Raw genomic sequence first — 23,500 nt, 5'->3', positions numbered from 1 at the left:
GCTGATATTTGTATAACTATAGCAAGGCATGAAGCAGTAGAAAGTTGCAAAAGTGAATGGTAACAGAGTTTTCACTCCTCCCTGGTCTGCCAAGGAAAATTGCTGCTTCAGTTTGTGGGTGTGTTTATGCAACCCTACACTGCCATTAGTGTTGTGACCACACGTCGCCTGCCATCACAGTACATCCACATTCTGTGTGTTTATATCTGAGATAGGACCAAGAGCCACTACAGGTCACACAGACACACTTCACACAGTCTGTGATGCTAAGTGTAATATCATGCTAATTCATTGATGACAAAACAAAATCCATTTTTGTGATTTGACATCAGTGAATAATCAATAAGGACTAGAGAAGAAACTAAATTATTCTGCACAGTAATACATGAATCCTGTTTCTGAAGTTGATGGGCACTTTAAAAAGCCAACATTACTTCTCACAATTCCCATCTAGTTTCAGATCATTTGGAACAAAGTAAAAACTATTGTAGCATGTAAATACCTTAACGGCATGATGTAATTAAACTATGAGTTCCATTAACTATCAACTGCAGCTACTGAGTTTCCTTGTTCTGCGTATGATCAAAGGAGTGTCTTCATCAGTATCAACATCTGGCTGCGATTCACAGATGATGTGATGGCCTTATGTAAGTCTGGTGTTGTGCTGATGGGTGACAATTTCTGTTCTATATCAACAAAGTATGCTTCCAGCAAATTGTATTTCTTTGCCTAAATATGCCTACATAACAATTGCTGATCCTTGTCTTGTGGCTGTAAACTGAGTGAACAAGCTGTGAAACAGAGTGAGCGATGGATGACCTCTGAACCCAAGCCCTGCATCCCACTGGCCAGTTAGAGATGTTGGAGACTTGCCATCAGTGCTGGTAAGGACAAAGACCTCAGCCTGGGTCTGTTTCTTGCCACCCACAGTTTTAGGGAACCAGTGTAGGTCAGTGGGGTAGATGTCCTCTTGCAGCTTCACAACCAGACTGGTCTCACTGGTCAGCAGGTTCCACTTCAGGATCTGGTGGTCCTCACTGCACGAGTACAACTCATCCGCTGTGGTCCAGCCCACACAACTCACAAGTTCCTTATGTGGTCTAGTGTTAAGGAATATATGGCAAGCGGTAGACTGCCACATTAAATTGCCACACAGTCTTACAATAAGTAAGGTCGTCATCTGAAATTGATAAATGAACTCAGGCTACTCTGAGTTGGCACAGTTCAAGCCTTAGCTACAAACAAAAAGAAACAGTGTCACTACTAATACTACTAGTTCTACTACGACTGCTGTTGCTGTAACTACAGCATATAGTATTGATTACAATAACAATACTATTACTCCCAATGATACAAGTAAGTAGTAATTTGTGCTATGTTCATATTACATATTTGAGCAATTACATATCTGAGCAATAAAAAGTCACAAGTAAGTGCATAGTAGTGATGTTATAAAAGGATATGTTTTGCTTCCTTTAGCAATGATGTTTTCAGTCTCATCGTGGGCGGCTGTTGCTGACGACTATCCCTGAATCAACATGAAATTAACGTTAATCATAAGTTAGTAACGACAGCTCTGGCACAAGTTCCCCTATTTCAAACTATTATGCCGTAGCTAGACGAAAGATAACGCTATATTACACTGAATACAAGAATATACGGAGTGTAGCTCGCAGGCTCAGTGGCTGTAGGCATGTTCTGGTTGTGTTATGGTAAAATAAGCGTCTGCCGTTGCTACGGTACCAAGCACACTGGCTGTTGCTAACCCAGCTGTCCGCCAGTCACACTTACTTGCACTCTGAAGGCTAGCGTTAACTTGCTTTTTCTGGACAAAACGGACATCATTCTATGATTTAAGTCGTCAATATATCGCACCCAGCGGTGCATGGGTGTTGTCTGCTCCTCCAAAGGCTGCACGAACAGTTGGATAACAGGGGAACGAACAAGTCTATCCATTAGCCATTTCTTGCTAACTTACAGGGGCTAACATTAACGTTAGCCAACAAGAGCCAGTTAATCTGAGTACCTTAGTTGTCGCGAGAGTTGTACACTAAGTCCCACTTCCTTGGCAACGGATATATTAAATTATTTACAAGTGCGTATATGAATATATATCTATATTTATATATATTTTGACGGGGCACATGAGCATAAATACAAATAACGTAAGTCGTTATTCCATCGAACAATATTTTTTCATGACATGTAAACTACCCATTTGGGCGGGTCTTAGCTGTACTATAGCTAAGCAACCGTTTGAACACGTAGAAACAACATTATGCTTTCATTACGGCAATTATGATGAATGTTATTCAGCGTTTGGATGATTAAGTAAAATCGCAACTGTAGTTTCTCTTCGCGTGTTTTTTCATCGCCAGATTCTATCTTGTATGAAGCCTGACAGAGTTGGCATCGTCCCCTTTTTTGAATTTCGTGTTTTTTTCCCTTGCCCTTTGAACGTTCCATGGTGCCTTGCGTCAGTTTGTAACGAATTTGGTTCGACAGCACAGTTTAGGCGCCATTTACAAGTGAGGGTTTTCAAGTAGGAGAACGACTCGAAATGTTACGGGGTTGAAGTTTGTGAACTTTATTCACCAAAGTTTGGATTAACGAAGACCTTTTTTAAAAATCGTGATATACCGGAGAAAACGGACTCATCACCAATCGTGTGGATATTGTGGAAGGTAAACAAGCATTTTAGAAGACACTAAGCATTGGGTTCCGTCTATTTGCTGAAATGGATAACGTTAACAGTCAAACGTTAGTTCGATACCAGTTTTTAGCGATAACGTTAACTAATAGTTAAACGAAGTTGAGTTTTATCATTAAGGCAGAAAGGGTATCCATACTAATATTACAAACATAAAACGACCACTTGTCGTTTCTTTTCTTGGCTATATTTTCATTAAAAGCTAATGTAAATGTTACTTTGTCACAAAACATTTAGCTGCATTATATAGTCTGGTGACGTGGGTGTTACATTTTAACGGTAACTGATTTAAGTTTGATTAGGTAGCAGGTGTTAGGGTAATCGCAGTTAAATTCACATATTGTAAACTGCATCATTAGGTTACCAATATTAGGTTGCACGTTTACAACGCTCATAGGCTGGCTAGCTAACGTTAGCCCCTAACGTTACGTTAGCCTTAGCCGTGCTGCCTTGTTTAACGTTAGATACCTACAGCAGCTAACGTTAACTTAGCCATTGATAGTTGATGAAGCTAACTTGTCAAAAATAGACTATTACGATAAACCCCATGAGATATTCCGTCTCGTTTTCGATGGGGATTAACAAGTAACCACCGCGAGCATAACGTAGTAAATGAGACTAATGTTAGATGTGGCTGACTAATTACTGTGAATATAACATAACACGGCTAAATCAGTGTTACCTTAATGTTACCTGGTTACGAAGCTAGCGTTTGAAAGGCTAATGTAACCCTGCATAAATCTGCTTTTGACGCAACGTCACATTCGCTACCTATAATGGCTCTCCGTGAATTGGGCTCAGAATTAGTTCGCCCCGAGTACACCCCCGCCCCCTCCAACACACAAACGCACTGGTTAGTTGAGAAGAATAAAGTTAACTGTTAGATTTAGACCTCGCTGAGGCTAACGTTATGTCCATCGACCTGGCTGCCTGGCTAGCTCTGTATATTGACTACTGAACATCTAGGCTAGGGTAAAACCCCAGTCACGGGGAAATATTATATTTGCATGTAAACTGAATTAGTTTGGCAGCTGACATTACGTTATCTTTATTTTCCGTTTTTACTAAAACATTAAATGTGATCGTCCCTGCGGCTGTGTGCAGCACCGAAACCATACCTTCTAAATGCAATAGTGAATCACATAAGTCCATTAATTTTACTGTTATCTTGGTGTGAGAAAGTAAATCTAAGGTCTTCATTTAACGTTAGGTTGTATACTTGATCGTAGCCCTCTCACGTATCAGCCTGAGAACCTTTCTTTAACTTCGTTCAGGTCATCATCACCTAGAATCGAAATCACTTTGTAACCGATTATTCTAACCAATATCTCATGATCGTAAAATTGCATTTATTGGATTGACGGCAGTGAGACATGACTAGGGCAATGATTACAGCTGGACAAAAGTAGCTTCGTGTGACCGTCAGAAGTGGAGCTGCAGGATTGACAGGCGCAAAAACCACTCATGGATATTCCTTTTTGCCAATGACCCCCTCAGACTTCAAATCATGCCATCTAAAACTGCAAAGAGCTCAACTGCTTCCACCAAGCCAAGAGGGAAAGGGTCGCAGCCCCGGGATGACTCCGAGGACGAGCTGGATGTACCCTCTAAAGAAACCAACTTCAATGGCCAAGAGGAGGCACCGCCGACAACTGGCAAGTAACAAAGGGTGTTTTGGTGTCTGTGAATCTAAATAAGTTGTGTTCACTCAATGGCGATGCGTGTCGTTGATGGAAAGGCTGTGTTGGTTGCAGCCAGCTGGCACAGCTCGGATAGTTTTTTTCTTCCTTAATTCACAGCACGTAGTTAGATTGCATAATATTTTTTTTTCTAGAGAGCCAGTCATCAATAAATGTCTCTTATGATTTCTGAAATGATTATTATGGCGTCGAGTGTGCTTATGGCCCGGACCTTCTCTACGAAAAAGGTAATTTATTTCGGATAGAGAAATGGTTTTTGCACAATATCAAAAGGCTATTTGTTGTCATTTTTTCTAACTTGGTATGAAATATTTTGTAAACGGAGCTCAGTGTGTACTTCGCATTAACTATTCTTTGTGTTCTTTGTAATATGTATGTTTTACTTAGTGTATGACAGCAAGGAAATTGTTTACAAACATCGGCCACATAGCTTGTTTATGCTTATGTGAGCACAATAGATTTCAGGCAGGTCGCTGTGTCTTGGTGTGATGGTAGCATAATCGGTTATACGTTGTACTAAATTGTCGAAAAGCCGGAATGGTAGGTTTGGTTTATGTGTAATTTGAAGATGACTGCATTTTTGAAGTCAGTGTTCGAAATTTGCCCTGTAGTTATTTATCATCGACGAAATGAATGTAGCGCATCTACTCTGTGTTAACGCTCCTCTTGGAGAGCGTTTTTATATTTGTGAGGATTTGTTCGTAAACGACGAAGAGCTTTCTTTTTTGGCTGTCTCTTGTTTTAGGAAACAAAGAAATAATGCCTGTCAACTTTCTCGGAAGGTCGTCGTTCCGCTGCTGTGTCCAACTCACTGCCCGTGTTTTGTTTGTTTGTTTTGCTCCTCCACCCCTCCCCCATACACCACTGTCCCCACCTGAAAGGATTCGCACCGAGGAATAAAAGTTATACTTTTTGTGCCACAGATCCGTCTCACGGTGAGGGTGCCGAGGCGGTTGATAATCGGAGTTTGGAGGAGATTCTCGGTAGCATCCCTCCACCCCCGCCCCCAGCAATGACCAATGAACCGGGCGCTCCTCGCTTGATGATAACACATTTAGTAAATCGGAACTTTAAGTCTTACGCAGGCGAGCAGATTCTGGGGCCTTTCCACAAGGTACGACAGAACATGGGTCATGAATGTAAGCCTTACATTAGAAATATTGTGCTAATATATGTTGTGTTTAGTTAACTGGTTTACCTTTATTTGTAGTATTTTTCATTTCTTTCTTTTGCTTGATTTTCATTTCATTTTATGCCAGTGTGAACATGTTACCCCATACACTTATAAAATAACTGACTTATTTATGATACTGCACATTCACATTTAATGGATCAAATGTTTATTTTTGAATTTATTTTTATTTTTTCCACTTAGAAAAAAAAAGTTGCACTCCTCCATTTTGATTTAGTGTGTATCTCTCAGTGGGGGTGGTGATCTCATCATGCGGTGATGTTTTCTGAAAAGTTTGACTTTCTTTAAACTTTATTTTCCTAATTTTTCTCAGTTTTCCTCATTGCTTTACAAATGCAGGTGCATGGAAATAATAGCCTTAACTACACCCATTCACCCAATAGACATTCAACATCACCATCTCACTGTTTTAGAATTTTCCTTTATGGCTTTTGGTATAATCACATTTATTTGTATGTAAAACAGCTTATTTTTATAATATTGATTTATTAATTTTTACTTCCTGTCTCACCTTCCTCCCCAGCGCTTTTCCTGCATCATTGGTCCAAATGGCAGTGGGAAATCCAATGTGATAGATTCAATGCTCTTTGTATTTGGATACAGAGCCCAAAAGATCAGATCAAAAAAGCTCTCTGTGCTGATTCACAGCTCAGATAAACACAAAGATGTGCAAAGCTGCACTGTGGAGGTGCATTTTCAAAAGATTATTGATAAGGTATATCTCCCTCTCACTCTCTTTCTTACTGTCTCTCACATACACACAAACTCTCACACTCTCTCTCGTTCTCTAAGTCTCTCTCTCTCTCTCTCTCTCTCTCTCTCTCTCGCACATACACACACACACACACACACACACACACTGACCTCATTCAAACTAATCAATATCAAACTCCCAACTAAAAGTACTGCTTGGAAGTATTTTCAAGTGATGAGATATTTTTTTGTTATATTTTAAATATTTTTTTAGATACTCACAAATTGATGTGGCTACACTTGTCAGTATTCTCACACCAGTGACTAAAACATAGACTCAAAACACTAATGAAAGTGAGAACTATCACCCACACTTGGCATACTCATTTTACTATGTTTCTATAATTTATGCCCCATTTTTTGGGGAAAAAATGAATGGGCCATTGACCTCCTAGTCCTATTTATTTGATTGTGTTGTGAAACATTAGTCATGTAGGTTTTTATATTAAGTATCAAAATTAGCCTTTTGCATTAGAACATGAAATACAAAGTAAACAGATTATAGTTTAAAACTTTTTAGTTAAACATGTTTTACATATGATGTGTGACAGGGGGTGTGAGTAAGATGATTGTCTACACATCCTTGTTGTGTACACTCAGTGTATAAGGCATGCTGTTCTATCTATAATTTCACAATGTACCAAAATCTAATTTTTTGGTGCATGCCTGTGAACTGCCTGCATTACAATTTGTTAATTCTGAGATTTACAGAATATTTTTAGGAATTTGTGTGCATGGTCTAGATTGTTAGACCAGTCCTCAAAATTAATAAATTAGGCTATAACTTGTACCTAACCCTTACTTTAGCATTGCATTTTTATTAATATAACAGTCTCATCCAAAGATGGTGGTTTTATTTTGTAAGTGTAACATTGAAAAAAATACACTCAAACAGTGATAGGCTGTGTCCATGTCAGTGTAATTGGCCTGGATTTATTGTGTACATTTTAATCAAGACCTCTTTTAATTGTTGTTCTTAATGTGAGATGTTTTTGTTTTGTTCTTTGATCTCTATCATTGGATTTGTCAATAGTGTGAGTGTAGGCATTTGATGTGTGGAGCTGCTAGTTTCCCCTGGACTGTTTTGATCTAAGCTGCTCTGTCTTCTACCCCTCCCCCCACTGAGCCAGGAAGGAGATGACTACGAAGTCATCCCCAACAGCAAGTTCTATGTTTCCAGGACTGCCAACAAAGACAACTCCTCAGCCTACCATATCAATGGCAAGAAAGCAACATTCAAAGATGTGGGGGCTCTACTCCGAAGCCATGGTATTGACCTAGACCACAACAGATTCCTGATCTTACAGGTAATTGTTAAATTTTCATATAACTTCCTTCCCCAGTTTTAATTTTGCTTTTTTTTTTTTTTTTTTTTTTTTTTTTTTTAAGTCCCTGCTGTGACCATCCCATTTTGTCTAAGCTATCCTTCTCAGCGTTCTCTGCCCATTTTGCCAGCCCTCTTTGAGTCAAATGTTTCATGGCTACCCAAAAGCCATTCCTTTCTGTGGGAATAACCTGTTGCACTGGAATTGGAAAGGAGAGGATGTTCCCTCTCCCAGCCCTTAGACTGCTATAGCAGCGCATCATGGTTTGAAACAATGTGGAAAAGGTGCGAACCATTATTTGCTGCTTTAGAATTTTAAGGAAAAATTACATTTTTACCCATACAAGGATTTGGATTTGGGTGGCTGCAGTTGAACAGCTAACTCAGATTTTGCAGTGGGTGCTTGGTGGTAGGTTTGAGCCACCAGTGGGGACAGGTTGCACATCCCTTCCCCTCCCTCTCCCATGTACCTGCCACGCTTTAGCAGCACGTAAATATTGGCGTGTGAGAATAGACCCTAACCCCAATATTAGCAGTGCTGCTTCAGTGTGGCCGGACCGAACACCCTCCATTATCATGGCTTTAATATTGGTTTACTGTTTTCGTTTGTTTTTCTCCACTGTGAATGTAATGCAGTTCTGTATAATCCTCCGTTTTCTCGCTTTGTATACATGTATATTTATATATATATATTTTTTATTTTTTTTATTTATTTTTCAACTATTGTTATTGTTACTATTCTGTTCTCTTTTGTTCTCAATTTATCATCCATCAGACTGATTTTGAGCTAGTTCATTGGTTATACTGTGACACATTTTGACTATATTGCTTGTCTAGCCATTATTACTGATTAACTTAAGGTTTATGGGGTGATGATTCATCGCATAGTAGAACTAAATGGCTGATGAAATCTTTGTGGTCCTAAAATTACTTTTTTATACTGTGTGTTAAGGTTAGGTGAACACTTAGTTTCTACCCTGCATGGTGGTTTTGTGGTTGGTCGGTTGATTACATGTGTCCTGCTTGACTTTTTGAGTGGGTCTCACTCTCCTTGGATGTTAGGAGATTTTGAGCTCCCTGTCTGTGACATGGCTGCAATGACCATGTTAAGAGTGTTCTCCAAGGTCACTTTTCCAGGCCTCTGGCTAAGGGGAAGCTGCCTATTTTGTGCACTGGTCAGAGCAGTGGATGACGTGGGATCCCCCCCCCTCCCCTTTGTACTGGCTTCTCCTTTCTCTCGTAAATAAAAGTAATATGTAGGCTGTCCTTTTTCTAGACAGAAATGGGATATGGGTGAAAATTTTTACTTTTGCCTTTGCATATGTGAATTTTATGTTTGTGACTTTTTGGTTTGTTTTTTATACTTAATATTTGACCTTTATTATCCTGTCATTCCATGCCAACCTATGTCTGAAATAAAATTGAACACCTATTTAACCAGACATAATTAACTGCAGTGAATCAAACCTAAATTGTGCAAAAGATGTGTACATCTACAAAATCCGAAAATTAAACTGACATGTTGCCTGAGATGTTGCAACAAGAAGTCGAAATATGTATGTTTTTGAATGCTTGTGTTTTTTTAATTCCTCCCTTTTGTCATTATTTTTATTTTATTTTAATGTTTCTTATATTAATTAATTAATTTATTTTTTACAGGGACACATATAGCATATAAAACAGTTAAATTATTGTGAGGTCAGTCATGGGTAATGAATGGTCGGGTGGGGTGGGGTAAGGGGCTGATAAGAGGGGGGTTCAGTTTTAACAGATGCAGTAAATCCGGGTTGAGGTGATGTGTGGCTTTTACAACATGAGTATTACAAGTTTGCTCTTAGGCATATTTATCTTATGGCTGGTACTATATTTTCTAATTTGTTTGCCTGATAGGAAAACATTTATTAATTTCTTGAAGAATGAGGTGTTATAAAGTAATTGAATTCGACATCTGTTTCTTATATAGTTATTTATCTGTCTAATCGGACAAATGTTATACTGGAGATTATTCTGTCTTCTACTGAGTGGTAAATCCACTGTATACTCAAAGAGCCCTCTAAATCTTAATTTTGTGGTGGTGTACTAGAGTGCACCAGTTTTTGCTGAGTTGTGTGTGGTAGAGCAGCTTGAATTCAAGAGCATGTGAGGGATTGAACTCAACTGACTACAACCTAAGTGAGTTTGTGCACATGGTTCTCAGTTTATTTTGTTTTATTCTAATTTTTTTATTAGTAGTATTTTTTTTTGTTTGAAATATTTTGTGTGTGTGTGTGTCTGTCTGTATGTGTATGTATACATATACAGATATATATGTTTGTATTGTGAGAAATGAGCATTTTCATTTTATTTAAGCTTCAAACATGGTTTCTGTGAACATTTGTGAACGTTTACACTAGTGTGTGTCTATCTGTGTATGTTGATTTGTCCTTCAACTAGGGTGAGGTGGAGCAGATAGCCATGATGAAGCCTAAAGGTCAGACAGAGCATGACGAGGGCATGCTGGAGTACCTGGAGGACATTATTGGCTCTTGCCGCCTAAAGGAGCCCATCAATACCCTGGCTCGCCGTGTTGAACTGCTCAATGAGCAGAGGGGTGAAAAGGTGATAGACTCTCAGCATTTTAAATAACATGTCATGTTCGGTTTGCAAACTGTTTGTATGTTCTAATTGTAGTGGTAGATTGTCACTTACTGTGTTGTTTTGTCTTTATTAGAAGGTCTGACATTGAGAGGTGTGTGTCTGTATGTATGGGTGATGTATGTATGGGATGTAAAATAATATAGCTTGACAGAGTTGTGTTGGTGGTGTGATATCTTCAAGTTAAATGACTTAGCTGGGACAACCCTCTGCCCCCCACCCCACCCCAAAAAAGATGTTCTTTTTTTCTTCTTTCTTTCTTTCTCTCTCTCGCTCTCTCTCTCTTTCTCTCTCACTTAAGCAAATGCATTGCAGTCAGCAATTTGTACTACACAAATAAGAACAGGATGCTAGAGAGTTATTTTTGGAACCAAATGTACTTGATTATAGCTTTTATCGCAAATGTTTATGTTGTGGCATAAGCATAAAGGAAAAGGTTTAGACTGACATGTAATGGCTTGTTTTGTTTTTTTTTGTTTTGTTTTGTTTTGTTAATATATTTATTTTTACATAAGTGGGTTGTAGAGGAAGCTGTTAATGGTCACTGAGAATCATATGTTTGATTTGCTGTAGATGTTATAATGTCATGCTTGTTTGGTATGCTTAACCAACATTTCACTGCATACGGTTTTATGCTCTTCTGATTGGCTTGCTAATATTTAGGAAGATTAATAGATTTTTTTTACTTTCTATTACGTAAAGCGTTTGTTGTAAACGTGACACTTTTGCATATAAGTTAGTCGTCTTAAAAATTAAATTTCCACATTTAAAATATTTTCACTGTCCCAGCTGAACAGAGTGAAACTAGTGGAAAAGGAGAAGAATGCTTTGGAGGGGGAAAAGAACAATGCTGTTGAGTTCCTTACCCTGGAGAATGACATCTTCAAACACAAGAGCCAGTTATGCCAGTATTACGTGTGAGTAAATCAGTACTCTCTTATTGTTTGGCCACCAGAAGATAAAACAACTAATCTGTTTCTATTAAGTTCCTGTTTTGCTGGAACTTAATGGAACTGCAGTTGTAAAGAAACTAAGTGAATTTTATAATATTTGTTATAACTGGTCTTGCTCAGCCATTAGTGTTGAATGAGTGTGTAGTGTTTGTAATCTATTTTCAAACATTCAAAAGGACAACATAATCCATTTCTGGAGGTGAGCCCCTTAGCCCTTTCTTTTATGTATAAATAATTTATATATAATTATTGTTGTGTCTCATTGGATGCTGTCTCTTTGTCATTAGGCATGATCTGCAGAAGCGTGTGGTGGATAAAGAGGAGGAGAAGCAGAGGATCTTGGAGGATACCGTGGAACTCACAGAGAAAAATGCAAAGATTGCAGAGGAGATGGAGAAAATGAACCAAGAGCTCAAAAATGTGGAGAAGTACGGTCTCTATATTTTATTTATGTATTTGATCTTATTTTTTCCTCCAAAGCCAATACAAGGTCTTAAACAAGTTCCTAATTTCTGTACTAATTATATGGTTATTGTATGGGCCTCTCTAGGCTTGATAGCTTTTATTTAGAGGGGGACTTCAAATTTTGGTGTGGAATAGACTAGAAAATGAATTGATAATTTTAAGGTCCAATATTTTGATGATATGTGACTTTTTTTTTTTTTTTTTTTTTTTTTTTTTTTTAAGTAAAACGTGAACCTTCTAGTCAAACCTAAAAATGATGTGTGGTGACTGGACTTTTGTGTAGGAACCCTGCTGAGATTCGCTATGACACTTGGTCAATTGCTTACTACATTTATAGAGACAGGACACAGTCTCTTGTGGTAAAAATAAAACAAAAGCCTTTGTATATATTATTTATTTATTGGCATAGTTTATCTTAAATTTCAGTCTCATGTGATTAATTTCGAGCCAGTGTAGCCAATCTATGTGGTGTTCTTCCACCAGGAAACAGAACAAGCTGACCAAGTACATTGAGGCCCAGAAAGAGAAGTTCACCCAGCTGGACCTGCAGGACGTGGAAGTGCGTGAGAAGCTCAAACACTGTAAGAGCAAGACCAAGAAACTGCAGAAGCAGCTGGAGAAGGACAAAGAGAAGGTGTGTTAGCTGTTAAACTGGTGTGTGCCACAATTACACAATGTTCAGTGAGTTAATCTGACTTTATTTCTCTGGATTAGCACTTATCATTGCAGTCTTTGACACAATGTTATATTGGACATTCTTGCTATGCTCAAAGGTGTAGGTCATAGAAAGGAAGTTTAAATTTGTAATTTAGGAGTACAATTGTGGCAATTTATGCAATTTACAAGCCTCACCTATAAACAAACAGTGTTGTACTGAGTCAAGACAAGCTAGCACCACTGGTATGACACTCCAGTTTTATTCTGTTTATTTTGTCCAGTGGCCAGAAAAGAAATATGGGCACTAGAAATAGAATTTCCTTCACTTAAAGAAACACAGGGTCTGTTGTTCTGAGGCCTAGAGAAGAAGGGATTTCTCAAAACATTACCGATTCCTAGGTAGGTAATAGGTAATTGGTGTATTGCATACTTAAAGCAAGTAATTTTTAATTCCATCAGCGTCTCATATAAACTTAGTTTTCGATCAGATTTATAAGCATCACTTGTAGATTAAGCATTTGGACTCTGAACAGTGCTGTCCTTTTTTCTTTTCATTTTTTTATACAATAAATGATCACTCAGTTTTATTTTTAACTGCAATAAAATTACATATTGATTTTGTTTTAACAAAAATCAGCACCTAAAATTTTCTTGTCTCACATTTCTTATGCTGTTTGCTCAGTCATGCTTCCCATAGTCATGAAAACACCTTGAAGTGTTTTCCAGCCCATCAAAATTTTTTTAATGTGAGACATACACACAAAAAATTTCCAACTAGTCAAGTGTGCAAAATCAGACATGACTTCTGGTCAAGTTACCCTTTCGAAAGAATAACCCAAATAACAAATTATCTGATTACATAAGCTCCACATGATAGTTAAAGTTAGCCAAAGCAAGACTTGGTATATTCAAATTAGCTGCCCAACAAAACGCATTTGAACACAGCCACTGACAAATATTGGTCTTGGAAACTGTGCTCTTTGTCATGGAATTTGATCAAGAAAAATGTGTAAGAAACCCTGTTTTGTTTTGTTTTGTTTTGTTTTGTTTTGTTTTCTCCTTTACTTTTTTATTCTATTTTTGGTTTAGATCTTATTCTTTGTCAATTTTGCGGTTATTCACATGGAACTAATGAAAGCTATCTAAAAAATGTAGACGTCACATTTCATGGCTAGAAGAGCTATCTCCCCTGGCTTGCCACTAGGGGGCTGTGAAGTAACATGCAAGTTGACTGTGTGACTAGTTGCCCATCCATAGCGCTCTCCTGTGTCCCACTTTTATTCAAGCTTGCTCTCTGACTCCAAAGAGTCTCTAACTTGTGCACTCAAACACATCCACACCCACACACAAACGTAGAAGTAAGAGTTCCCTTTTAACTGTAGGTATATCCTCTCATCTCCCCTCTCTGCACTAAAACCCTTTTGCTACTCTGGCCACACTGCTTTGGCAGTGTGTTGGTTAGAGGGGGAGCTGGGCAGAGGCAAGCAGACCTCTGGGGAGCAGTGTTCTGCTGTGTGGTAGTCAACTATGGCCTGGCTTGTGTAACACTCCCAGCAGCCACATTCACTTTTCACCCGCAGTTAACCCTACAAAACATAGGCTACACACACACACACACACACACACAAACACACCACTCCTTCTCTTGTCTCACCCATGCCAAGTGTCGGACTGTTGTGCCAGTCTTAACCAGGGCTTGCTCAGTCTTGAATGTGTGTTTATAGTTGATTACAGTTGTATGTTTTGGCCTGCTTTTAAAAGTCTAGCAGTTTGCTCGTAACTGACAAAAAGCTTATTCAGTCCCGTTTATTTTTCTGGTTTCCTTCTTCATTGTGATCTTGTCTTTATTTTCTTTAATTTCTCTTTTTTAATTCCCCAATTTAAGATGTCCAGTGTTGTTATGCTGTGATTTTGTAGCAGTGTATTAAAGAGTTATGTCCTCAGTTTGAACCTAGACAGGTGTGGTCATTGTTGCTTAGAATCCAGACTTGAACACATGTAATCTTTTTTTGTACCTCCTGTCTTGTCTCGCCTTTCAGCTGGAAGAGGTGCGCAATGTGCCAGCCAGCAGTGAAAAGGCCATCTCTGAGGCAACAGCTCGCAAGGAAGGGCTGGAGAGACAGAAGGTAAAAGAGGAAGAAAAACTTAAAGAAGTGATGGAGAGTCTGAAGGAAGAGACCAGTGGCTTACAACAGGATAAAGAGGTACACATGTTTCTGGATGTTGGAGGGTCTTGTGCATCTAAATTAATTAAATTACAATTAATTAACAACAAAAATGAATTAAAAAACATTTTTGCATAGCAAATACAATTCATCCAACCCTGCATCTCCTCATTGTGTTTCTTCCCCTGTGCTCCTCTAGACCAAGGAGAAAGAGCTGATGGAGCTGAGTAAGGCGGTGAATGACACTCGTTCACGTATGGACCTGGCTCAATCAGAGCTGGATATCTACCTGAGCCGCCACAACACCGCTCTGACCCAGCTAAACACAGCCAAGCAGACACTTCAGACAACCTCTGACACCCTGCAAGAGCGGCGTGCTGCCATCAAAGACCTGCAAGTCAAGATACCACAGTGTGAAAAGGAGCTCAAGAAGGTAAAGCTAATCATCTGTTTTATGTTCAAGATGACTTACTGAGCTGCATCTGTATATTCTCAGAGTATGGTGTCAGTCATGTCAGTTGTTCCCTGTATCACTCTTCCCATTTTCTGTCCAGGATGAGGCAGAACTGGAGCAGCTGATGAAGGTGGATACTGAGACCAGGGAAGTGGTGAGGGACATGAGGCAGAAGGTGGAAGAAGCCAAGAGCTCTCTGTCCTCCAACCATAGTCGAGGCAAGGTCCTGGATGCCCTCATGCAGCAAAAGAAGAGTGGCAAAATCCCTGGCATCCTTGGAAGACTGGTGAAAACATTGTTGTGATACTCTAATATACAGGATTCTCCACAACATTGTTTCCTTTACATTCATTTAGCTGTGATGTACACAAACACACAGCTGGAAAATTGATCCCACATGTAAATACAGTCCATTTTGGCCTTATTGGTCAACATAATCCTAAGAAAATAACAAACTGAAAGTTCAACACAGTTCATTATATATCAAGATAGTAATAAGCAAATAATTGCATTCTTTCTGCAAAATCTTGTAACAGTCCCAGGAACAATGTGGATCTTAGAACCAAAATTATTATCAGCCCTCACATTTACGTAAAATGTACAGGAAACACTGCTTAGTTATGAAAAGTGGTAGTTTTTAATGTATTTGTACACACACACACACATATGTATAATATTTTTTTAATATATTTCCAGGGGGACCTAGGAGCCATAGATGAGAAGTATGATGTGGCCATTTCTTCCAGTTGTGGTGCTTTGGACAACATTCTGGTGGATACTATTGACACGGCTCAGAAATGTGTGACCTTTCTTAAAGCACAGAACATTGGTGTTGCTACCTTTATTGGTCTTGATAAGGTAAACAATATTAGACTTAGTAATCTTGAACACTGCTGGTTCATTCAAAAGAGTGCTAACTGTTGTGCTTTAGAAAGTCCATGATATCCTATTCACAAGTAATGGTTTAGATTTTCTGTGAAATATTTTAAATCCATACTGCAGGCTTCATGCTGTAGTGCACTCTTCAGTAGTCTGTCAAGAGCATTTGAGTTCTGCTCTACTTCCGTATCTTCAGCACTCACACAAATCTTATTGGTTTGTGCCTGGGATTTCTGACTGCAAGAGTTTCTTGAAGATAGACTCATCTGTTCTAATCTTTTTAAAATTATCTTAGCAACTTATGCCGGTATTTCCTCTGATGTAATGAAAACATGTTCTTTTCCTCCTCTTCCTTCTCAATTTCTTCTCCCACTCAGATGAAGGTGTGGGAGAAGAACATGGCTCCCATTCCCACTCCAGAGAACAGCCCTCGTCTGTTTGACATGGTGCGAGTGAAAGATGAGAGTGTGCGGCCAGCTTTCTACTTTGCCCTGCGGGACACGCTGGTGGCCCAGGACATGGAGCAGGCCACACGGCTCGCTTTCCAGAAGGACAAGCGCTGGAGAGTTGTCACCCTGCAGGGACAGATCATTGAGATGGCTGGTGGGTAGACTGCTCAACTCACACACTATAGTTAGGACTGATTTGATGAAGGCATATTTTTCTGTTCTTATCTGTCATTTCTCTGGTTTGATTTAACATATATGTAATTTTTATCCCCCCCTTGTCCCTTGTGTCCCTCAAAGGCACCATGACTGGTGGAGGAAGAATAATGAAAGGCAGGATGGGCTCTTCCATTGGCACTGAGGTTTCCCAGGGGGAGGTGAATACAGAGTGTACACACACATGTTAGAAGGGAAGTATGTTACAGAGCAGGATCTTACAGTAAGCCAGATAGATATGAAAAAGATAATGGCGCATGCTAGTAATGCAGATTTGAATCTGTAATACAAAGCTTGATTATTGGGTTTATCTGACTAACTTGCTAAACCTGCTTTGTTAAATACCCCCAGGTGTCTGATAGCAGATAATAACTTTAGTAAGCCATTATTTTACAGCACATTGCAATCTTCATTGTGTTTGTGCTTTCATGTTTACTGTAGCTTGACCGTATGGAGAGCAAGCTGAATGAAAAGGTGTTGAAGCTGCAGGGCTGCCAGGAAAGAAAGCTGCAGCTGGAAGAGAACATCCAGCGCCTCCGACCACAGCTCCGGGACATGAAGAACACCCTGGAAAAGTACACCAATAGCATGACTGTACGGCTATACACACCACTTCCTTTTCATTTACTCTCTAATTCACCTTCACCCATATATGCATTTGTGCTCTGAATTATCATGTGTACCATTCACAGCCAGTGATAATATGTGATAATATTTATGCAGTGTAACTTAAGGTATATTAGCATATTTGTATGGCTGACTGTTTTTCCTCTCCTGTCCTCCCTTCACAGAGTCTAGCTGAGCAGGAGGCTCACCTTAGACCTCAGATCAAGGGGCTTGAGGCCAACGTGCTGGCTGCTGCTCCAGACAAGGCCAAACAGAAACAGATGGAGAAGAGCCTGGAGGCCTTCAAGAAAGGTAGGGTCCACTGGACTGCGTTATCACTTGATCTGTTGTAAACCACGCAGTATATAACACAAATAAAACATAATTAAACAAATTAGCTAGTAGTTATAGTAAAAGCCACCCAGTACTTGATAAAACCATTGCAGTTTGCACTGTCTTAGTAAAATACATATTTACTATTGAATGTCAAATATATAGCAACAGATGTTGAATATCCAGCACTAATATTTTGTTGGGTGTTGTAATGTAATTCTGTGTCTCAGTGCTTGCATTTTCTACTTAATCATGCAGCCCTTGTCCCCCTGCTCTCGCAGACTATCAGGCAGCATCCAATAAGGCAGGGAAGGTGGAGGCTGAGGTGACAAGGCTCCACAACCTGATTGTGGACATCAATAGCCACAAGCTGAAGGCTCAGCAGGACAAGCTAGACAAAGTCAACAAGGAACTGGATGACTGCTCCTCCGCCATCACCAAGGCCCAGGTGGCCATAAAGACTGCTGGACGGTGAGGGAATGCACACATTTTCTACTCTTACACCTGCTTGTATTCTCCTACCTTCACACACTGATACTAATTTGCATTCATTCACTATAACATCAGCAGGGGCAACTGTCCTATTAGTCTGATGTTGAGAGTGACATCAAGGTTAGAAATTTTTTAGTGAGATGTGGGATTAGTGTGAGCCTTATTGTCTGTTGAGTGCATAAGAGTATATTTTTGACAGGTGTAGGAGGCGGGGTAGAACTTGCTGTTGAGTAGGGTCTAAAAGTGACACCCCACCTCATGTGAGATGCCTGTAAAATGTATCTTTGTAAGATATATCAGAAATGTCTCCCAACACAACACTAGCCAGCAATGTTTAGAGATGATAACATTTGAATGCCTGGTTATATACAGTTTTATCTTTTTGGTTTGTCTCACACTTTGTCTCTTCTGACTACTAGATGTTCTCTGACCATGAGCGAGTCACATAAAAGCAAAACCATTGCTGCACATCAAACAGGCTTTTGATTCACTGCCTGTTTATACAAAACAACGCAATCTAAACATCTGTTCCTTTGCTGTCTGGATGGTTAACCACTTGAATGATATACCTACCACATTGTTCACTGATTTGTTTTAGCTTGTTACCCTTGTTAGGTGGATCAGATGTTAATTTTGATTTGACAGTTCAAAATATCTGTTACGGAAGGTGAGCACTTGATAACCACAATGACATACCCACTCTCACCCCACCCACCTATCTGCTAATATTGAAGCCAAGTGTCTGAACATGTGAACACATCAGATCCTGCATATTAATAACTGAAACATAACTGACTTCATTCAGCACACACTGATATCCTCGTTTTTAGCGACTTCAGTGAGAAATTTGTACTTCAGAAGTTGCACGTGTATTTGAGTCACCATGGTTTACATATTCACAGCTGGTAGTTTTACATGTCAAGTCTCAACATGAAAATATGACTACTGCCTCTTCACTTTCAAATACACAATCATATTAACTTACCACCACTCTCAATGTGTTTTTCATTCTCATCTCCTGGTTTCAGCAACCTGAAGAAGTGTGAGGAGACTGTAAGTCGTGTGCAGGGTGAGCTGGAGGAGAATGAGAAGTCCATGGCTGAGTTAACAGAACAGCTGAAGAAACTTGAAGACGAGGCTGGGGAGATCATGAAGGCCTGTCAGGAGGCTGAGGTCAGTGCTCAGTTAAACTTTTCCCAAAGTGTTTGAATTTTTTTTTTTTTTTTTTTTTTTTTTTTTTTTTGCTGTCTTGTATTCCATCTTGTAAGAAAATTGCAATTTAAGTCGACAGTTTCTTGTTGAATTTATGAAGATGTTGGCTAATGGTGGTTTTGAGCCCCAAGCAGCCCCTGGGCCCTTTGCGGGATCATTTCCAGTATGTGTTGAGGTTTAATAATCGGTCTCATGGGCCCTCATTCATTGAGTTATCGTATGATGAAATCTGATCTTGTGGATGTATGCTCATTTAACCGCAGAAGTCTGCTTATATCAATTTTACATATTCTCTGAAAAAATGTATGCTTATTTCAAAGAGCTTCATATTTGTGTTGCCCATTGAAAAATATTGGAATTACTGGCAATATAAACTGCCACAGATTTTTTTTTTTTTTTTTTTTTTTTTTTTTTTTTTTTTGCTGTTGTTAAGCTTAACATCAGACAATTTCTTCCTGACTTGAATATTAATGTGGCACAGTTAGGACAGGAAATGGGCCTCTTTGTAGAATTACGCATCTTTAATTTTAGAGACAAACCTCCTTGAGGGCCCTTTTCTCAGTTGAAACACTGCTGTGAGATAATGCAATTGCTTGCCAAATTTTGTTTTTATGACAGTCTTTAATTCCACTTTAAGACTGCCAAATAAAACACTCCTCTTGGCAACAACCTCTGCAAAGAAAAATGTCATTTCATGCTTCAAGAAATCTCTGCTTTTTGGATGTTTTGCTACATTCCTGTTTGTAGTTTGCATGTAGGTTATTAACATTTTGCTGGGCCAAACCTCACTTTACATAGGCCAAACTTGCATAATTTTGGATGTGTAATATGTAAATAATCAATTGATTCCACATGGGTCTTTTTACATGGCTGCCTCTGATTTATCAACTTCAGATATAACTGGTGCTTACCTGTCCTCATAAAATTTTATGAATCAGACCTAGTCTGTGCCTTGGATAATTTCCATAACCCTGAGTGTGAACTTCTCTCCGATAGTCTATGTGGATGTAAAGGAAACACTGAGGTAGCCAATGTGCAAATGTCTTGGAGTAGCACATCCTCCCTCTGTCCCATAGGCAGCGTTACCTGAGGTGCAGGAGCAGTACCAGGGGGTGGTGAAGGAGATAAAAGCTCTGCAGCAGCAGGAACACGCACTGCAAGAGGAGTCCCTCAGCGTACGCCTCCGCATTGAACAGATAGACACAACCATCAGTGAGCACAACAGCAAGATCAAACACTGGCAGAAAGAGGTGAGTGGGGATGGGTGTGTTTTCATTCAGAATTTGGAGAATTCATGTATGTTATCCTTAATATGTGAAGGAGTTCAGTCATCTTTATCAACTAGACATTACAAGGATTTGGAGACTGACGGTAAGGTGCACTGAGTGCAGTGATACAGTTGCTGGTGTTGAGAGTGCAGAGTCACAGGAAAAGCTCTTGATTAGCATACTGGTCAATCCTCATTTAAAGCCAATGACAAGTAAATTGTGTCTGTTGATGCTAGTACCAAAAATGACATTTCTCCACAGGATGGCTAGCTGGTTTGATTCTTGACCACACTGTAGTTTAGGTCTTGCCTCCCCCCTGCTTATTTAGAAAAGGTAATTTATGGGAATACAAACAATGTTCCTGAAAAAAATTTTGAGACAGACAGTATACATTAGGGGACAAATGTTCACGATTTCAGCTGTGGTCTAAGACCCAAGGTCTGAATGTAACCTGGGATCACCCTCCTAGCAGCCACTAGATCCAGGCATCAGCAATACTTAACCCATAATCCATATTTTTTTGTATCAAGTACTCACCATGTGCTGTCTTCAGTCCCTAACAATGAAAGTTTTACTCCCAAGCCTTCAAGGTAAGTTTATATTCAAAAAATGCTAGCTGTCTCTGATCCAGTGGGAGAAATTGGTTCCTCAAATGTATTGTTTTATAACAGCAAGACAATATCAAAAGTTTCATTTTTAAAAAGTGGTCACTTGTCATGCCACTCATGAAGCGTGTGTGCACAAACTCATACATCCAAGCTGCTCATCCAGTGACATATACGCACTTGTGCATGCATGCTTTGTAATTGCACGAGGATTTTGCCAATGTGTGGGTTACACCATGATTTTTAGCGAAAATACCTGTTTTTGGAAGTACTTGATATCGGAGACTAGCATGATGAGTGTGAGCATTTAAACATGAGAAAATCAGGCTTTGTGACATCTTTTAAATCCCTGCTTTAAAAAATTATTTAAAAAAATGTGTTTAATTCATTCTCCAGTTGTGATTTTATCATCCTTTCATTTTTTTTTTTCTTTTAGTAATTTTTATTTAAGTGTTATATAAAAAGCTACTAAAAGCTACTATAAAAAGCTAATTGGTACTCATGTCTGACTGTAGGAAAGACCTTATTTTGCCAAACATTACTCCTGTATTCCTCAGGCCAGCAAACTGTCCCTTCATGCTATTGACAACAAACCAGCCGAGGAACTTCCTGTGCTCACACCTGCTGACCTTGAAGAAATCACAGATCCCAATGTCATTACCAAAAAGATCTCTCTGCTTGAGGCCCGCTGTGCTCAGATGAAGCCTAACCTGGGGGCCATTGCTGAGTACAAGAAAAAGGTATACATATGTGTCTGTCTGTCTGTCTGTAACAGAGGTATTCATTTACTCTTTAATATGGAGGATGAATGAATGAGCATACTACACTATCATGATGATTTCAGCATGCATTTCCCTTGCTGCCTCCCTCAGGAGGAGCTGTACCTGCAGCGCGTGGCCCAGCTGGATGAGATCACTACAGAGAGGGACAACTTCAAACGTGGCTACGAGGACCTGCGCAAACAGCGCCTCAATGAGTTCATGACTGGATTCAATATGATCACCAACAAGCTGAAGGAAAACTACCAGATGCTCACCCTTGGAGGCGATGCAGAACTGGAGCTTGTGGACAGTTTGGACCCTTTCTCTGAGGGCATCATGTTCAGGTGAGAGACTAGGACATACGAACATAATCCAATGAGTGTCTTTAGACCACATTCTCGTCATTACTGTGGACTCTTGTTGGATTAATTTTTGCACCATTTTGCCGGCTTTGTTGCTATGGTTATACATTTGATTTCTGTCACTCACTTCATCTTTGACTCTTACCTAGTGTGCGTCCTCCTAAGAAGAGCTGGAAGAAGATCTTTAACCTCTCTGGAGGAGAGAAGACCCTCAGCTCCTTGGCACTGGTGTTTGCCCTGCACCACTTCAAGCCCACTCCATTGTATTTCATGGATGAGATAGATGCTGCTCTGGACTTCAAGAATGTCTCCATTGTGGCCTGTTACATTTATGTGAGTATTTATATTTGGTGGTGAGACTCAGTTCTGCTACTGCACAAAAGTGTTACAACACATTTCTTTTGGGCAAGAACATTTTGGGCAGCTGGGTGGTTTAATGACTTAAAAAAAAAAAAAAAAAAAAAAAAAAAAACTTCATCTAAACCCAGGTTTAAGAGTCTTCATCAACAATTTGATTTAGTGACTCAGGAAGAAATCAAATTTAAAAATGGCTTTAGTTGGTGAGATTTTAGAACTGTGTGACTAATCACTGACTCAGGTGACCCCAGTATCCCTCTGCATTGTGTACGATATGACTGAAGGAGATTTTCAGGGAAATCACCTGTTTCGTTTCCTGAGTCAAAACAAGTACCAAGCCTTTTACTGCAGGTATCTACTCCACCTATTATTTTTATAGCCTTGTGGATAAAGGTTCACTAATTTCCTTTAAGTTTAACACATTGACTGCACTTTTGCAGCAGCAATATGCCATATGATACTCTCTTGAGGATAAAATGACTTCAGCTAAATAATTTTTTTTCTCCTACCCCTTCTCTAACAGGAACAAACCAAGAATGCTCAGTTCATTATCATCTCCTTGAGGAACAACATGTTTGAGATTGCTGATCGTCTCATTGGCATCTACAAGACACACAACACCACCAAGAGTGTGGGAATCAATCCAAAGACCATCGTTTTCAAGGAGCATGATGCCATCACTGCTTAAACCTTCAGAAAACCTGTCCTACACTCAAGTTTGCTTTGTCTTTTTACTCTTACTTCCATACACTATGTAAATTTGTCTTTTAGATCTCCTTTCTGCCATGAAACGCTGCTATTTGTCTTTTACTGTCATAACCAATAAATATTTTCTTAAACTATTGAAATTGATTCTTAATAAAGCTATTATCATAACCACTCATTTGTAAATCATTTAGCCAAGTGGTATTCAGGGGTGTCAGTTAGCCTCAACATTGTCAAATTTAATCTGTTAG

At 39.3% G+C, this 23,500-nt stretch overlaps 2 protein-coding genes across 4 annotated transcripts in view; one reads left to right on the top strand and one right to left on the bottom strand.

Moving 5' to 3' along the window:
- The window catches only part of ift80 (intraflagellar transport 80 homolog (Chlamydomonas)), a 43,907-nt gene extending 40,459 nt beyond the window's left edge, over positions 1 to 3,448 (bottom strand). Inside the window, exons 1-3 of one of the 2 annotated variants that reach the window (XM_030066856.1) lie at positions 3,393 to 3,448; positions 1,464 to 1,528; positions 874 to 1,095 (exon numbers count right to left, since the gene is read on the bottom strand). In XM_030066856.1, coding sequence (XP_029922716.1) covers positions 874 to 1,095; positions 1,464 to 1,500 — 259 coding nt within the window. In that variant the 5' untranslated portion in view covers positions 1,501 to 1,528; positions 3,393 to 3,448. Of the gene's footprint in view, positions 1 to 873; positions 1,096 to 1,463; positions 1,529 to 1,791; positions 2,062 to 3,392 lie in introns of those variants that run through there. The other variant, XM_030066855.1, reaches the window with a different exon arrangement.
- smc4 (structural maintenance of chromosomes 4) lies at positions 2,300 to 23,423 on the top strand. 2 transcript variants are annotated; one of them, XM_030066853.1, is made up of 24 exons: positions 2,300 to 2,684; positions 4,208 to 4,365; positions 5,334 to 5,524; positions 6,126 to 6,317; positions 7,486 to 7,662; positions 10,113 to 10,277; positions 11,103 to 11,230; positions 11,554 to 11,694; positions 12,215 to 12,365; positions 14,428 to 14,592; positions 14,753 to 14,986; positions 15,108 to 15,293; positions 15,704 to 15,865; positions 16,264 to 16,489; positions 16,633 to 16,709; positions 16,990 to 17,142; positions 17,340 to 17,466; positions 17,769 to 17,958; positions 19,008 to 19,152; positions 20,268 to 20,441; positions 21,622 to 21,804; positions 21,937 to 22,169; positions 22,337 to 22,520; positions 23,068 to 23,232. In XM_030066853.1, exons 2-24 carry the CDS (start codon positions 4,218 to 4,220, stop codon positions 23,230 to 23,232), a joined length of 3,897 nt encoding a protein of 1,298 aa, XP_029922713.1. In that variant the 5' UTR covers positions 2,300 to 2,684; positions 4,208 to 4,217. The 2 variants fall into 2 exon arrangements, with proteins under 2 accessions (XP_029922713.1, XP_029922714.1); XM_030066854.1 differs by lacking the exon at positions 2,300 to 2,684 and having other exon boundaries at positions 4,218 to 4,365; positions 23,068 to 23,423.
- Positions 23,424 to 23,500: the final 77 nt, after the last annotated feature.

This window comes from Myripristis murdjan, chromosome 13 (assembly GCF_902150065.1).
Source record: "Myripristis murdjan chromosome 13, fMyrMur1.1, whole genome shotgun sequence".
Lineage (NCBI taxonomy): Eukaryota > Metazoa > Chordata > Actinopteri > Holocentriformes > Holocentridae > Myripristis > Myripristis murdjan.
The sequence above is the reverse complement of the archived record's forward strand: the minus strand, read 5'-3'. Positions and strand labels throughout refer to the sequence as shown.

Bases quoted from the DNA above. Each gene is read 5' to 3' on its own strand.
- smc4 (XM_030066854.1), top strand. From the start codon at position 4,218: ATGCCATCTAAAACTGCAAAGAGCTCAACTGCTTCCACCAAGCCAAGA. The intron at 12,366-14,427 runs GTGTGTTAGCTG...CTCGCCTTTCAG, and splicing joins TGGAGAAGGACAAAGAGAAG to CTGGAAGAGGTGCGCAATGT. The intron at 17,467-17,768 runs GTAGGGTCCACT...CTGCTCTCGCAG, and splicing joins CCTGGAGGCCTTCAAGAAAG to ACTATCAGGCAGCATCCAAT.